General features: G+C 40.8%; 1 protein-coding gene across 2 annotated transcripts in view; it reads right to left on the reverse strand.

The window, feature by feature from the left end:
* Positions 1–10,912: 10,912 nt before the first annotated feature.
* LOC139445907 (universal stress protein in QAH/OAS sulfhydrylase 3'region-like) overlaps positions 10,913–14,909 on the reverse strand; it is a 49,386-nt gene continuing 45,389 nt past the window's right edge. For both annotated transcript variants that reach the window (XM_071227165.1, XM_071227164.1), the window contains exon 4: positions 10,913–13,833. In XM_071227165.1, the coding sequence (XP_071083266.1) occupies positions 13,624–13,833 (210 nt within the window). In that variant the 3' untranslated portion in view covers positions 10,913–13,623. The remainder of the gene's footprint in view (positions 13,834–14,909) is intronic.

Consider the following 14,909-nt stretch of genomic DNA (forward strand, 5'->3'; position numbering starts at 1 on the left):
CAAGATTCAGTATTGCAGAAATATGAGGTTAACCTCACATAAGCATGGCAAATTAAAATATTTGCCCACATTTTCAATCACTATACATGTATAATATCATTGTATAACACTGTTGACAAATTATTGGTACTGTTTCGAACTATGTGTTACTTTGAATCAGTATACACAAAACGCATTTTAAGTTCTCTATAAACAATCGAGAGTGTTATGCCTCAGTTACCTCCCTTGAAAACAGACAGCTTCTCGCCCAGTTCTAATTATACTCACTTGTCAATAACAACTTGGCAACGCTGACAGTAACACAACAACGCTTGTAGCAATGGTTTTGCTGGATTTCAGAGCAAACTGCAAACTGTACCTTTCGTGTTTTACCTTCTATTTATACTGACAGAATTCAAGCTGATTTTTAAGTCACATCCTGGTCTAAATATAACGGGACAGTTTACATGCGATGGTGAAATGTTTACGTCTCATTGAAGGCGGAGTTGGTAGAATCTATTCCTGCGCGTGGGGGTGGTGGATTGGGTGAGTTTATTCAAAATTACTGATCAATAGTGTTCAACGTCGTGTCATTATTACAATCAATGGAAGATATCTGGGTCAAGAAATAGATTCATAAGGTAGTATATGGTATACGCCGCAGTTTTATTGTCTCAGAACTGCACGATACAGGTGTCACATGATAGTGAAAATTGTTTTACACGGGAACACTATATACTTTGTTTTGTTTACTTGTTGTTTAACGCCACACTTAACAATATCTCCGGTATATTTCCTCCTAAACTAACAACATGCCAAAATCAATACAGTCTAAAACAACGTAGTTTACGGTCCACTGGGTATATAACCTCATGCATGTTCCCTTTGTTCCGAAGTGGACTAGTCTTACAACATAGAAAGACAAAAAACACACTGAAATTAGGATTGAAATCGAAATATCCCCCCATGTGTTAATTTTTCATGAGTCAGAAGATGTGTTAAATTTTAACGAGATTAAATTCTTATATTTTTTGTAATCATCAAACCACAGCGCGATGGTAAATCTAAAATTTACGTATTGATATGAATTGACTTTTGATTTTTAGGAGACACGATTTGGGAGACAACCCCTATCTATATGACGTCAGTTTGTAAATAATCGAGTCTGGACCAGACAATCCATCATCGGATCTTCACGGGGCACATATACACTCTTCAAAAAAGAAGAAAGAAACGCACTGGTAGATTTTATTGTACCTAATAAAGTCGATATATTTAGTTTAATATCATAGATACAAATATGAAATTTTGGAGCTCGATAGTCAAATGTTGTCGTTGCACAAAGGCGGCAAATGGTGCTGTGGTGGACAATGAAGTGGTGTGTAGCAGAAGACTGCGATTCCCCTCTTTGGATACGTCCTATGGCGATGTTCCGATCGGCAGCGCTGAGTCTCGGCATTTTCGAACTTGAAAAATGTTGCTTATGCTTGCCTTTTTATAGCAACTACCACGAGTTACGAATGCCATAACTTGAACGTGCATTTTGCTTTACTGTTTTCCTCCGTGACATTTTTTATGGTTGGATGGTTTGTTGTTTAACGCCGCACTCAGCAATATTCCAGCTATATGACGGCGGTCTGTAAATAATCGAGTCTGGACCAGACAATCCAGTGATTAATATCTTTATTGTATACTTTATTGTATATTGTAACGGTATCTATCAGTTCTGTGTGATTTAAAACTCAAGCTACTGGTAAAAGTGGGCAAAACACACTGAAATTCAACATGAATGATTTTGCTCATATAAATAGGATATGTCATCGAAATAAAACAATCCCCATTCAAAACCGAAAACATGTCGAAGTAACAAAACTAAATTCGTGCCCAGGAACAAGCTATGGGGAACAAATTACATATTTTACACTTTAAGCGATTGAACGAATTATTTAGAGTAACATGGAAACATTTAAGCTATATTTCACATGCTAATACTGTCATCTTAGTATCGATATGTTTCCAGAGGTAATGAACCACTGTATAGAGGCCCACAGTAGTGAACTACTCAAGTTTAGTAGACTTTCTCCGGGCCCTGATACGGAGTTTCATCTATATTCCATATACAAAACGCAGCACCAGACAAATTATTTGTAGCTGGAGAATAATCGGTTTTGAAAAATTTAGAAGTAGGAAGCATTTGCGATGTTTCCAATGAGGATCAGTCCAGATGTCAAAATCAAAGTATACAAAACTCTGTGGCATCAAATTAAAATAAGAGTTTATAAATGGACATGTCTATTTCCTTGTCTTCTATAGTCTGAGGTCCAACGAAATATATAACTTTGAAATTATAAATAAATGTTTCAAAAACTAATGGCAGTACAAAGACACCATTTTCTTAACCATATTACTTTAGATGGCAATGAACAATATCACTGTTGATCATACCAAGCAAATGAAGCGAAAATAACCAAAAACATAAATTTTATTGTTGCAAAAGACTGAGAAAATAACCCCTTGTCCAATATAAACAGGATGAACCAAACTTCGGTTTCAAATCTCATGTCTAAGAAAATGTTGCCGGTGAAGCCATCCATTTCCTTCTCCACGAGAAAAGATGTGAACAAATTATCATACATCTGAGTAAGGGACAGAAGATAAATGTTATGTACCCTCACCAAAATTTAGGGAATTGGCGTAGCATGGTCTGAGTCAATCTCCAAATGTCCATCTGAGGGAGTCTGGTATGTCCAAGTTCAGCTAAATTAGGGTGGCCTTTGACGTAGACGATCACGTCTCCCGATCATGTCCCAGGCGTGCTGTTTGAGGGAAAGGTCAAGACTCATAGCTGGCCATTGCATGCTGGTGATGTTTTGCTGGAGGTAGTGAGTTACGACACGTGCACGGTGGGCAAGAGCGTTAGTGTCTTGTAAAACAACGTTGACCAGAATGTGAAAACAGCAGCATGATTGGCTCACGTATGTTATCTCGGCAGTACTGTCCAGTAACCATTCCATGGACAATATGCAGTGGGGTTGTGGCAGTCAACGTGATCCCACCCTATATCTTCACAGACCCACCCTCAAATTTGTCACGTTGCCTTACGTTAACGTTCGCATGACGTTCCTTATGACGCCTTAGACATGTCCACGCCTATCCAGAAAGTCAAAAGTGAATCTGGACTCCCCTGAAAATATCACACGAGACCATCGGCAAATTACCCAATATCTACGCTCTTAACACCATTGGCATCTGCAATGTCTTCATTTGTTGACTGATGTACAATACCTGGTCACCGAAAATGAGATTACCTGCATGCAGACGATTTTTAACTGGAGACCTGTTTGCTGGTGTGTAACGTGCGATGTGTGTTTAAGGCTGGCGGGACTTCCGCACCTATCACTATAGTAAGAGAAATAGTCTGACATTGGTTGGTTGGTTGGTTGGTTGTTTTACGCCGAACTCAGCAATATTCCAACTATATGACAGCGGTCTGTAAATAATCAAGTCTGGACCAGACAAACCAGTGAGTAATATCATGGGCATCGACCCACGCAATTGGGATCGATGACATGCTTCAACCAAGTTAGCGTGGTTGTCTGTATATGTATTTTGGGGATAGATTTGTTCCCTGATCTACCGTCTGGCCATGGCATACCAAACTGACGAAGGCCATGTTCGAAACGACAGAGCCAATTAAACGCCTCATTTCTATGTTCAGCTTTATTACTTTTCCAATCAGCGATTGGTTATGGGTTGGCTGTATTCTTATGATATGCACCTATATCAGGTTGTTCACTCCGTTAAACACAAACAGCTACAGGCTGTTGATCTGGCTCGATATGGAAATAACGTGCTCCTGTGCTCGCTGAATATTTAGATTATATACTTGAATGAAAATGTGTATCTTGTCATTGTGGGTGGAGAATTGAACACTTAGATGAGTGTACTTGTGCATCTGTGTGAAGGTGGACGTTCATGTAGCAGTAATGATTATTTACACAAGTATTAGGCCACTCAGTAATATTCCAGCTATATGACGGCGGTCTGTAAATGATCGAGTCTGGACCAGACAATCCAGTGATTAATATCATGAGCATCGATCCACGCAACAGGGATCGATGACGTGCATCAACCAAGTCAGGGAGCCTGACCACCCGATCCCGTCAGTCGCCTCTTACGACAAGCATTGTCGCTAGTTGTTAGTTCTTAGATCCAAGGAAGGTGAGGTGAGGTGAGGTGAGGTGAGGTGAGGTGAAATGGGTCGCGTCCAAGATTATTGCACTTATATAGCGACGTGCATGTACGTGTGTCTGTTTGTGTGACTGCTTGCACTAGTCAGGACTGATGCCGATTAATAGTGCTAGCTCACTGAGATACCATGCCGCAGTTTAACATGAATACCCCACTCAGACACAGTATACTGACTCCGAGCCGACCAGTCCTTGTTTTAGCCCCTTAATGCCGAGCGCCAGACAGGGTAACAACATTTTAACGTCTTTTGGTATGACGCGACCGGGGATCGAACCCCGGACCTTCCGCTCTCCGGGCGGACGCTCTACCATTAGACCACGGAGGCGGTCAAATCCAAGGAAGGAAAACAGACTCATGTGTATACCATTATGCTATTTTTATTTAAATATATTAAAGAACTGGAATGGCATGTGCCAAACGAAAGTATTTACGCTCTATCACACATGCAAAAGCACATCCTCTCACACACACACTTACACTCTCTGTCACGCATACACACTCTGTCACACATGCAAAAACATATCCTCACAAACATACACCCTTACACTCTCTGTCACACATGCAAGAACACATCCTCTCACACTTACACATTTACACTCTCGGTCAGACATACACACTTAGTCTGTCACACATGTAAAACACATCCTCTCACACATACACACTGACACTCTCTAGCACACATACACACACTGTCACACATACACACTTGTATTCTGTCACACATGCAAAAACATATCATCTCACACGTACACATTTACACTGTCACAAATACAAACACTCTCTGTCACACATGCAAAAAAACATACTCTCACACATACACTCTCGGTCACACATACACACTTACACTGTCAAACATACACACTCTGTCACACATACAAAAACACGTCCTCTCACACATACACACTGCCACACATGCAAAAACACATCCTCCCACACTTACACATTTACACTCTCTGTCTCACATACAAGACACATCCTCTCACATATACACCCTCTGTCACACATGCAAAAACAAATCCTCTCACACATACACACTTAGTCCTGCACTCATACAAACACACTGGATGAGAAATCTACGAGAAGATTCTCCTCCAGAAGGCAGCCACTCTCCTCAGCGCCCATCTCAGAGGATGAACCTCTCGGTCCTCCACGAAGCTGTCGTCATCCTCGTCCTCGTAGACCCAGTAGTCACTGTCGCCATCATTAGGGGCGGGATAGTAGTCGACGTAGGTGATCGTGACTGGGGCGTGGAGCGTCTCACCTTGGTCAGAGCGGGACCAGAAGGGGGTGAAAACACTCAGAGGGTTGGGAGAGAGGATTGGGGACGCAGCCTGGGGACGCTACACCAGTTAGGAGGGAGAAAGGAGGGTCAGTGGGCGAGGTATATAGGCGGTTTTCAAATAACAAAGTGCAAGAGAAAGTCGGTGTGATACACAGGTTACACATGCTAGAAGGTGGTATAACAAGACAAAAATTCTGATCGACTGTTTGAAGCATATACAATTGGAGAAGGGGTATCATGCAGCTATGTTTCAGGACACAATAACACACAGAGAAAAAGGGCAATGTCAATAGTGCGCGTGAGGGAATATCGACAAATGAACAAAGGTGAGCTATTCGGCGGCCGAATCTGAGAGAGATGTAGATAAACCACATACACAGTTGGATTCCTCATCCAGCGACGGCCATAAACTCGCAGCAGGAGTGACATGATACCGGATCATGTCTTCCCGTGCTGAAAAGAAAAAAATAAACACATTTAAAAATACATTAAAATACATGTTCAATGAATGCCTATATCAAGTTAAGGAGTTCGGGTTAACGAGGTTTCACTGTACTACGTTGAGGCAAAGACATCGCCCAGCCTCTAGTCAACAAATATAGATCTGGGTATTTTACACAGCAGCACGTCTCCACAGAAACTTGTACAGCTCTTACTTCCTCCTAGGCAACTGAATGGATGGGCGGACGGACAGGCAGACAGACAGGGGATTAAGAGTAAAGAGTACAAGAGTTTATGAGCAGGAGTGAGTAGGGGTGAAATGGGCAGTGGGTGTTCATGTGTTTTAGTCATGGCATTTCAAGCCCGTTCGTTTGAATGAGTAGTTTACTTATAAATAGATATTAAAGCTATACAATATCACACATTTGATCTTTAATGTTGGAACAACATCGTCCGCCATATGTATATACGGGCCGCACTCATTTCAGAGCCGACAAAAGATTTAAAAGACACACATTCCTGAATCAAAACAATTGCAAATGGCGGCCAATGTCATCACCGCCGATACTGCTGTCAAACTAGGGCCAATTTCAGTGCTAATCTACGTACTAAACACTTTCAAATACAATAAATGCATTCTTAAATACCTTGAATATGCAGCCTTGTAAACATCTTGTCAGTAGAAAATCTTGAAACGATGCTGTAGTCAACGAAATGCAGAGCGATATGGAGCAAGAGCGATAGTGAATCTGTTAGAAACAGAGGGGACGTTGGCCGAGACAACGGTAACTACGTTACAGACACGAAGTCAGAACGAGGCGCCATCGTCCATTTCCGGCAAGGCTAAACCTCTAGGGCTGCATGTCATGGGGGCCAAAGACTTAAAAAGGGGAAGCAGATATAATGTTGTGGTGGCCGTTGCCGTGGTTACCGTCGTTGATAAAGAGAAGGGCAGGTTCGGTTTGTTTTTTCCCTGAGAATTTTCTGGGTTAATTATGAAGGTGTTAGCTGATAACGACCGTTCGTCTTAAGTGGGGAACTGTCTGCTTGTGTGTAAGACGCGATGTGTGTTTAAAGTTGGCGGGACGTCCACATTTTTTAGCTGCGGAAGGACCGGCTGCGCAAGTCGTCTGGGAAATTCCCAACTAGCATCTCCACTGATACACTCGGAGAAATTGTCTGACATGAGTGGTCGCCCTTTGTTCATTGGTAGAAAAGAAGCCCATTCCCCTCACATACACGGACGATAAAAGCCGTCTTGGCTGCTTGTTCAATCAGTGTGTTTGCTTGTTCACTGTGTACATGATATGAGTAAGAAATTAACGCCAGTCCCAAAACATAGCGCCAGCTTTATCCCTGCTCATCCACGTGTCAAGGCAGCTATCGACCCCAGCAGTTTAAGTGTAGGGTAGTGTACTTGATAACCTGCTCGTATTGATGTGTTGTGACATTCAGCGTTGGTTGTCTGTATATGTATTTTGGGGACAGATTTGTTCCCTGATCTACCGTCTGGCCAAGGCATATTAAACTGACGAAGGCCATGTTAGAAACAACATAGACGATTATACGCAATCATTTCAATGTTCAGCTTACTTACTTTTCCAATCAGCGATTGGTTAAGGGTTGGCTGTATTTAATTTTATCATCATTCTAAATAATTAATAACTTTTATCGGGATTGTGCGTATATAAACTGCTATATATACTTATCAACCAGATACCCGTAAAGGAATAGGAATATCTAGATATATCTGAAGAATCGGTAATAGGAGAAATAGTGGCAAAGGCGAAGGGAGATAACTCTCGATCTTTCATCCATAAATGTACCCAACAGTAAGTAAAGTGATCGTAAATTACCCAGTGTACGACATCCGCTTCAAAGCCATATCAATTTAGGAGCAGACATATTTTAATGACATTTCTGGATTTTCTCAGATTTCACTTAAATATTATGTCTTTAAAATTCTTATGTTGGAGATTCTAAAAGGAGGTCGTATTCATTTTAAATAACATCTATGTTTTCGTTAGCAAAATATTGCGAAAGGACGTACATTTTTGTTAATATGTTCCTACCTACCCTTTTCTATCACTAGGTTGTGAACAGAGAATTTAAAACGACAAAGAGATATACTATATTTGTAACGTATTGAATGAAACATATTTTTTCAGGTTGAAGTAGAGGATTAAAGTTTTGAAGAATTTTCATATTTGAAAACCATTCTTGGCGCCAACAATTTTCCAGTGTAAACTTTCTTTTGATCTTCAATTTATATATCTCATTTTCATTGTAACACATCATAATACAAAAAAGTCCGCAAATCCAAAAGATCACTTCAAAATATTGCCATTTCGTTGATCTTTACTTGACTCTACATCTAAGAACACCCAACACGGTGATACAAAAGATCTGTTCCAAAAGTATGTCAACATCGAAAGAATGTCGTTTTTATTCATTTAAATGTAACCGATGACTTTAGTATTTTTATATTCCGTTTTCAAGCAATGACTTTTTAAAATTGAAAAGCTTAACACTGGCCATGACAACTATCTTCTTATTGTGTGGGGGGCACGGGTGGCCCAGTCGTCTAAGGCGCCGCGATTCGCTGTGCAGAGTTGCGTCCCTTGGGCACGCCAGAAACCTATGATTGTGGGTTTGAATCCCGGTTCGCCCCAATTATGTTTCTAGGTTTGTCAGCACCATACCCGTGCTCGTGGGTTTCACCGAAGTGGTAAACATCTGAAACCTGCATTACATCGGGCTTTCCTCCCACATTAAGCTGACACGCCGTGATATCACTGGAATACCAACAATTTTCCAATGTTGTTAAAAGCGGCGTTAAACCCAACTCACTCACTCACTCTTATTGAGTGGAGTCCGTGCATGATGGGTGTCATATTACAGAGTGTCTGCTGTCGCGGCTATCACTTCCATTGAACAGAAAGTAAGGTACACGAAGATAATCAAAATAGACCATGTTTTCACTGTAATGACAGCATAGATGACAAGGTTCGTGTCTTGTTTCACTGGTATTGCATGACGATAGCAGTGCAACGCCTTTTAATGAATGTATTGTTAAGTCTCAGAATCTTTTAGCTAAACCTAATATAGACAAACTTCGTTTACATTCAGTGATGCCAGTGTTTGTTTTTTTCTGGCCAAAGTTTCCTTTTTAATTCATAATCGTTGAAATCATCTTTTATATAGATAACGTGTTACTATGTCAACCTTACAGCATATCTGTACGAATTTGATGATAATTTGCACCCGTGATTCTATTGAATGGTTCTGTACATTCTATCAATGTTTACTTGTACAAAGTTATTTTATGTTTGTACTGAAGGGAGACATTAATAAACTTTTGTCTCTTTGTCTGTCTATACTGCATCTCCTTTAATAATACTTTGGTCGCTGATGTAGCCCCGTGGTTACAGCCTTCACTCGTCACGCAGAAGGCCCGGGTTCGATTCCCGACATCAGTGCAATGTTTGAAGCTCGTTTCTGGTGTCCCCGTCGTGATATTGCCAGAATACTGCTACACGCGGCGTAAAATCATACTCTAATTCACTCACTAATAAGTTTTGCTCGAATATTCGTAAACTAAATGTAAACTGAAGTTAATAAAGAACGAGGCTCTTTCCAAACACTCGTTTTGCAAAACAAACAAAACACAGTTTCATGATTTGTCGAATGATACTGTCTGTATAAAGTTGAACCACGCTGACATTTGTTTTTACTGATGCATTCTGACGACGTGTTGACACGTGACAAGCAAGGTTGTAGTGCTGAGGTCACTGCATGAAACCAATGAACATCCGGGGTAGAAGAGGTCTTCAGCAACCCACGCTTGTCGTAAGAGGCGACAATGATTGTCGAAAGAGGCGACTGACGGGATCGGGTGGACAGACTCGCTGACTCGGTTGATGCATGTCATCGCATCCCAATTGCTGGAATATTGCAGAGTGTGGCGTTAAGCAACAAGAAAATATTCAAAAATCACCCTACGTGATCGATTCATTGTGATCACCCCTGGAAGATGCAGTTGCAAGATTATTAAAAAGATTATTTCACGCGGAAGTAGCTCCTTCCACCCCCAACACCGCCTGGCTCATTGGGCAGGTTGAATTTGCGCCACTAGGTGCGTACGATAAATGGAGCGACCTGATTTAACCAAGGATACCACAAGGATAACTGAGGGCAGTATCCGAAACAGAACGCATTAAATGCAACCTTAGATTTATAATGGCTGCCAGGAGACGGGAAAACGCAACAACCATGTACAACAACACACAGCTATGAGAAGTTAACAAAGGTGTCATTTCTTGACAAAGCTGTGATTGTATATTTTCTACTGAATGCACGCAAAACGTCAAGAAAGTTCAAAATAACGCATAGAACATCAAACGACATGCAAAATCAGCATCAAAGTTGAATTATTAATTCTACAGTATTTAAATCAAGAATCGAAAGTTACCACAAACAACACAGGTTAACCAGGGTCGTCCTGGGTCTTAGCAATGAACGCAAGCGCACCCTGCCCAGAGAACCAAACTGCCTCCAAAATTCATTCCACTGTTGGTACGAGTTGGTAAAAAGTAGACAGGAACTTTGTCCAACCACCTCCAACATTTGAACAAAGGTAGATAACTCTTCACAGCTCTGTGGCTACTTGTACTACTACGGACTAATGCCGATTTTATAGTGCTAGCCCATTGAGTTACCATTCCGCAGTTTAACATGAATACCCAACTCGGACACAGTATACTGACTCCAAGCCGACCAGTCCTTCTTTTAGCCCCTTAATGCCGAGCGCCAGGAGGGGTAACAACAAGTACCATCTTTAAACGTATGACGCAGCCGGGGATCAAACCCCGGACCTTCCGCTCTCCGGGCATACTCTCAACCACTGGGCGGTCGCTTCCCGTTGAAGGTTCTCGCAGAATAAAAGAAAATGTCAACATGTCTGATTCAAGCCAGTTAACTGTTAACTGTTTATTGCACGTGTTACTGAATTACAAACATATATCATGCTAACAGTTAACAATTAAGGTAATAAAACATGACGCGCCTTGATGTACAACACAATATTAATATATATCTCCACGGTATCAAAACCCTCAACATGGCATCAGCCTGTAAACATCTGTAAACATAGGATATATTCATGAACACATATAAATCACATATTGACAACTGTTCTTTCAGTCTCTTTAAAAAAAGTGTATGTTCTCTGTTTTATAGTTTGTGTTTTACTTCGTTACAAGCTCCTATACTAAATAATTGTTGAGCCGAGTAATTTGTTAGTCTAAGATTAATTTCCAAAAGGTTATTTATCTTCAAGTTGATCCCCCTACCATGCTATCTAAAACCAATCGGCACTTACGGCATTGTACCGTATGATTGAACACATTTAACTATATCTTGGGTATAAGTTTAGATGCGAGACATGTGTAATATTAGAAATGATTTCCGTGTGATTCTTTGACCGAAGTACTTGGGGGTCATACGCGCATTCGGATGGGGTTGTATTTTCGCACATAACATTCATCGATAGTGGGGGCGAGTCTTCTTGCAGGTTACGTAAAGGGGCGAGTGGTGACGAATGGTCTGTTTCCTTAAACAGGTGATTTTACAGATAATTTACGAGAGCTCCCGGACATTACCGACTTTTAGGTCGCTCCCTTCGGAAGAATTCCTAGGGGTATATATGTTTTACACGTTGCACACGGGTTTGGTTGGAAACACATTGTCAAAGATAAGCTTTGCATAAGCCAAGATACCCATATACTTAAAGCCATTCATGAACGAAATATAATGATGGAACGAAATATGGGCAAAACTAAAAGATTCGTTAAAAAAAAAAGAATATTAATCTTCAAGTTGATTATAATAATATTCTTTGATAATGAGTGTTGTCATTCATCCCATATCGTCCCTTTTCCCCAATGATCTACGAGAGTTCCCGGAAATTACCGACTACCATACATATTTTCTTACTGTAACTTAATGAGCGCTTGATGTGCGAGAGACTGCTCGGACTGATACAGGTTCTTTAATCGCATTGTTGAAACCCATGAGCACGGGCATGGTGCTGATACTCCTAGAAAGTTGTAGAAACATAATCAGGGCAAATCATAGGTTTCTGGCACGCCAAAGGGACGCAACTCTGCACGGTAATTAGCGGCGCCGTAGACGACTGGGCTACACCCGTGTAACCTATAATATCACGTTTGTACAGCATACATTTTGACAAACTGGTCTAGAAATTAAATCAAAACACAAAACTATTTACATTGAAATAGCACACTAGAAAATAGAAAGATGATCGTTTGTCAGGGGACATAACTCCTGTGTGTCAGGTTGGAATTGACACGTTCAGCATATTGTATCGATACAGAGCCCCACTGTATCAGACATCCTCATGCCATCGTATAACATCCTCATGACATCACAACACGTTAAACATGACGTCACTGTGATATATATGTTGAACACCGACTATTCCACAGATAATACTACACAGGTTAGTATGCATGACGTCCCTCCATCACCCGAGCACACACACCGCCGTAATGCGGTATAACTGTGCCGCGTGTCTATGTTATATACAAGCCTTTCAGGGCCGTTTGTTTTTTTAAATTTCAAGATATTAAGTGGAAATTTCAAGATAAGTTGAAAGGTTAAGATTATAACTTGTAATTTCAACTTATTATCTTCAAATTTCAAGATACTATGTTGAAATTTAAGGATGTTAGGTGAAATTTCAAGATGCTAAGTTGAGTTTTATATTAATTTGAAATTTCAAGATGCTTTGTTGAAATATTAAGATAATGATCTTGAAATTTCACTTTGCTAAGTTGAAATTTCAAGATAATAAGTTGAAATTTTATGAGTTTAACTTGAAATTTCAATGTATGTGTCTTGAAAATTCAACTTAGTATCTTGAAATTTCAACATAGCATTCTGAAATTTCGGCACTTACTTTCTTGAAATTTCAAGAAAAAACAAGAAAAAACAAGTGGCCCTAAAAGGCTTCCGTAATGTTAAGTTAAGTAAGGAAATGTGGCCGTGTAAAGTCAATGTGCCCTTCTCCATACATGTAGTTTGTGCGAACCCTACCGTTGAAGCAATGTGTAGAGTAGAGGCAAATGTGTGGTCAATGGTGCACGAGGAATATTGCCGATGTGATCTGACAGATCAATGGTCTGAGCTCTCGCTGGTTTCTGGCTTGTTGGAACCAGGCCGAGGGTTCATTCAAATTGCCACGGCGTGTATTCGTTTGTTTGTTTGTTTGTTAAACGCCGCCCTCAGCAATATTCCAGCTATATGACGCCGGTCTGTAAATAGTTGTCTGGACCAGTCCAGGACGATCCAGGGATTGACATCATGAGCATTGATCTCCGCTACTGGGATACGATGACATGCATCAACCAAGTCAGCGAGCCTATTCACCCGATCCTGTTAGTCAGTCGCCTCTTACAACAAACATACTCGCCTTTAGCGGCAAGCATGGGTTGCGGAAGATTATTCTAACCCGGATGTTCAGGGAGGGCCGGGTGTATTCGCGGGTGATGGAGGAACCTAGTAGATACAAACCCGTGATGTAGTGACACTGACCATCATGCACCCTACTGTATACACAAACACAAGCATGTCGTCTTCACACACGCCCACTACTGTGGGGTCTCCCCCTTCTGTCGACACACCAGCACGGGGACGTTGGAATGATGAACGATGTAGTCACTGACGCTGCCGAGGATCGTCCTCCGGAATTTCCCAAGTCCTCGAGTACCTGTGATGATCATTGCTGCCTTTTCTTCTTTAGCGATGTTTACGATCACTTCTCCGGGCTTTCCCGCTCCCGTTCGGAACTTTCCGGAAATCTGAAAATATGTTAATTAGCATATGCATGTGACTTCTCCTTCGCTTTTGATTGGGTTCCTTCTATTGATTTGGTCCTTCTTAGCGTAAGCGCACTTGGCGAAAAAAACTTTAAAACCTAGGCCTACTTGCGACATGATAGCGTAATTTTGCTTGGATATTTTTCTAAAAGCCCAGTTGCTACCGGCAACCATTTGGGGCTTTTGGTAATAAAAGTAATAACTATCAGTTGGGTTTATTTCTCAATGAAACGTATGCATAAAAAAAACAATAAAAAAACAGGAGGGAATTGCACCTCACCTCGATTAATCAGGGGACGAGTGTACATGCTGGTTACGGAAAGAGACGAGTGACGGCGAATGATATATGACTCGGTAGTTTCCGTGAATTGGATTCCGCAATTTCTTTTGTTATTGAATATTAGTGGTTAAGGCACTGGGTATTCAAAATATGAAGTATATTGACCATATATTTTTTTATTCATTTTGATATTGCAGCCAACAACAAATAAAACGAATCTCATTTCTCTCAAATTATGAATAAAATCTTATCAATAATGACCAGCAGGAATATTATATCTCGTACAAATGAAACGAATCTCATTTATCTCAAATATGAATAAAAAATGTTATCAATAATGATCAGGAAGAATATTATATCTCGTCACTCGTTAATGCTACTAAAATAAGAACAAAAGCTACTGAATAAATCCATTGGAAAATAGCATAAGAGCACTTGCATCACGACACACACTGTCACAGCCCGGTATAGTTTGACGATATCTACCCTTGCCAATGCATATAAACATGAACTAAGTCGATTTGGGGAATCGGACGTCGGCGGGTATTACAATCAGATCACACACGTCAGCTCTCTCTTAACTCGGAATGAATACACAGACATATTTGTGAGCTTCTGAATAATGCATATTATGGCGGGATGTTCACAAGTTCAGCTTTGCAATGACAGCCGAGGACATTACAGTGGCCTCTGGGACAACACGTGCCTTTTGTGATTTAATTCAGCAAAAACATGTGTTACTAATTCTTGGGGGAAGTAGACTAATCGTTACGAATGC

Source organism: Haliotis cracherodii, unplaced genomic scaffold (assembly GCF_022045235.1).
Source record: "Haliotis cracherodii isolate W230 unplaced genomic scaffold, xgHalCrac1.p SCAF_6, whole genome shotgun sequence".
NCBI classification, from domain to species: Eukaryota; Metazoa; Mollusca; class Gastropoda; order Lepetellida; family Haliotidae; genus Haliotis; species Haliotis cracherodii.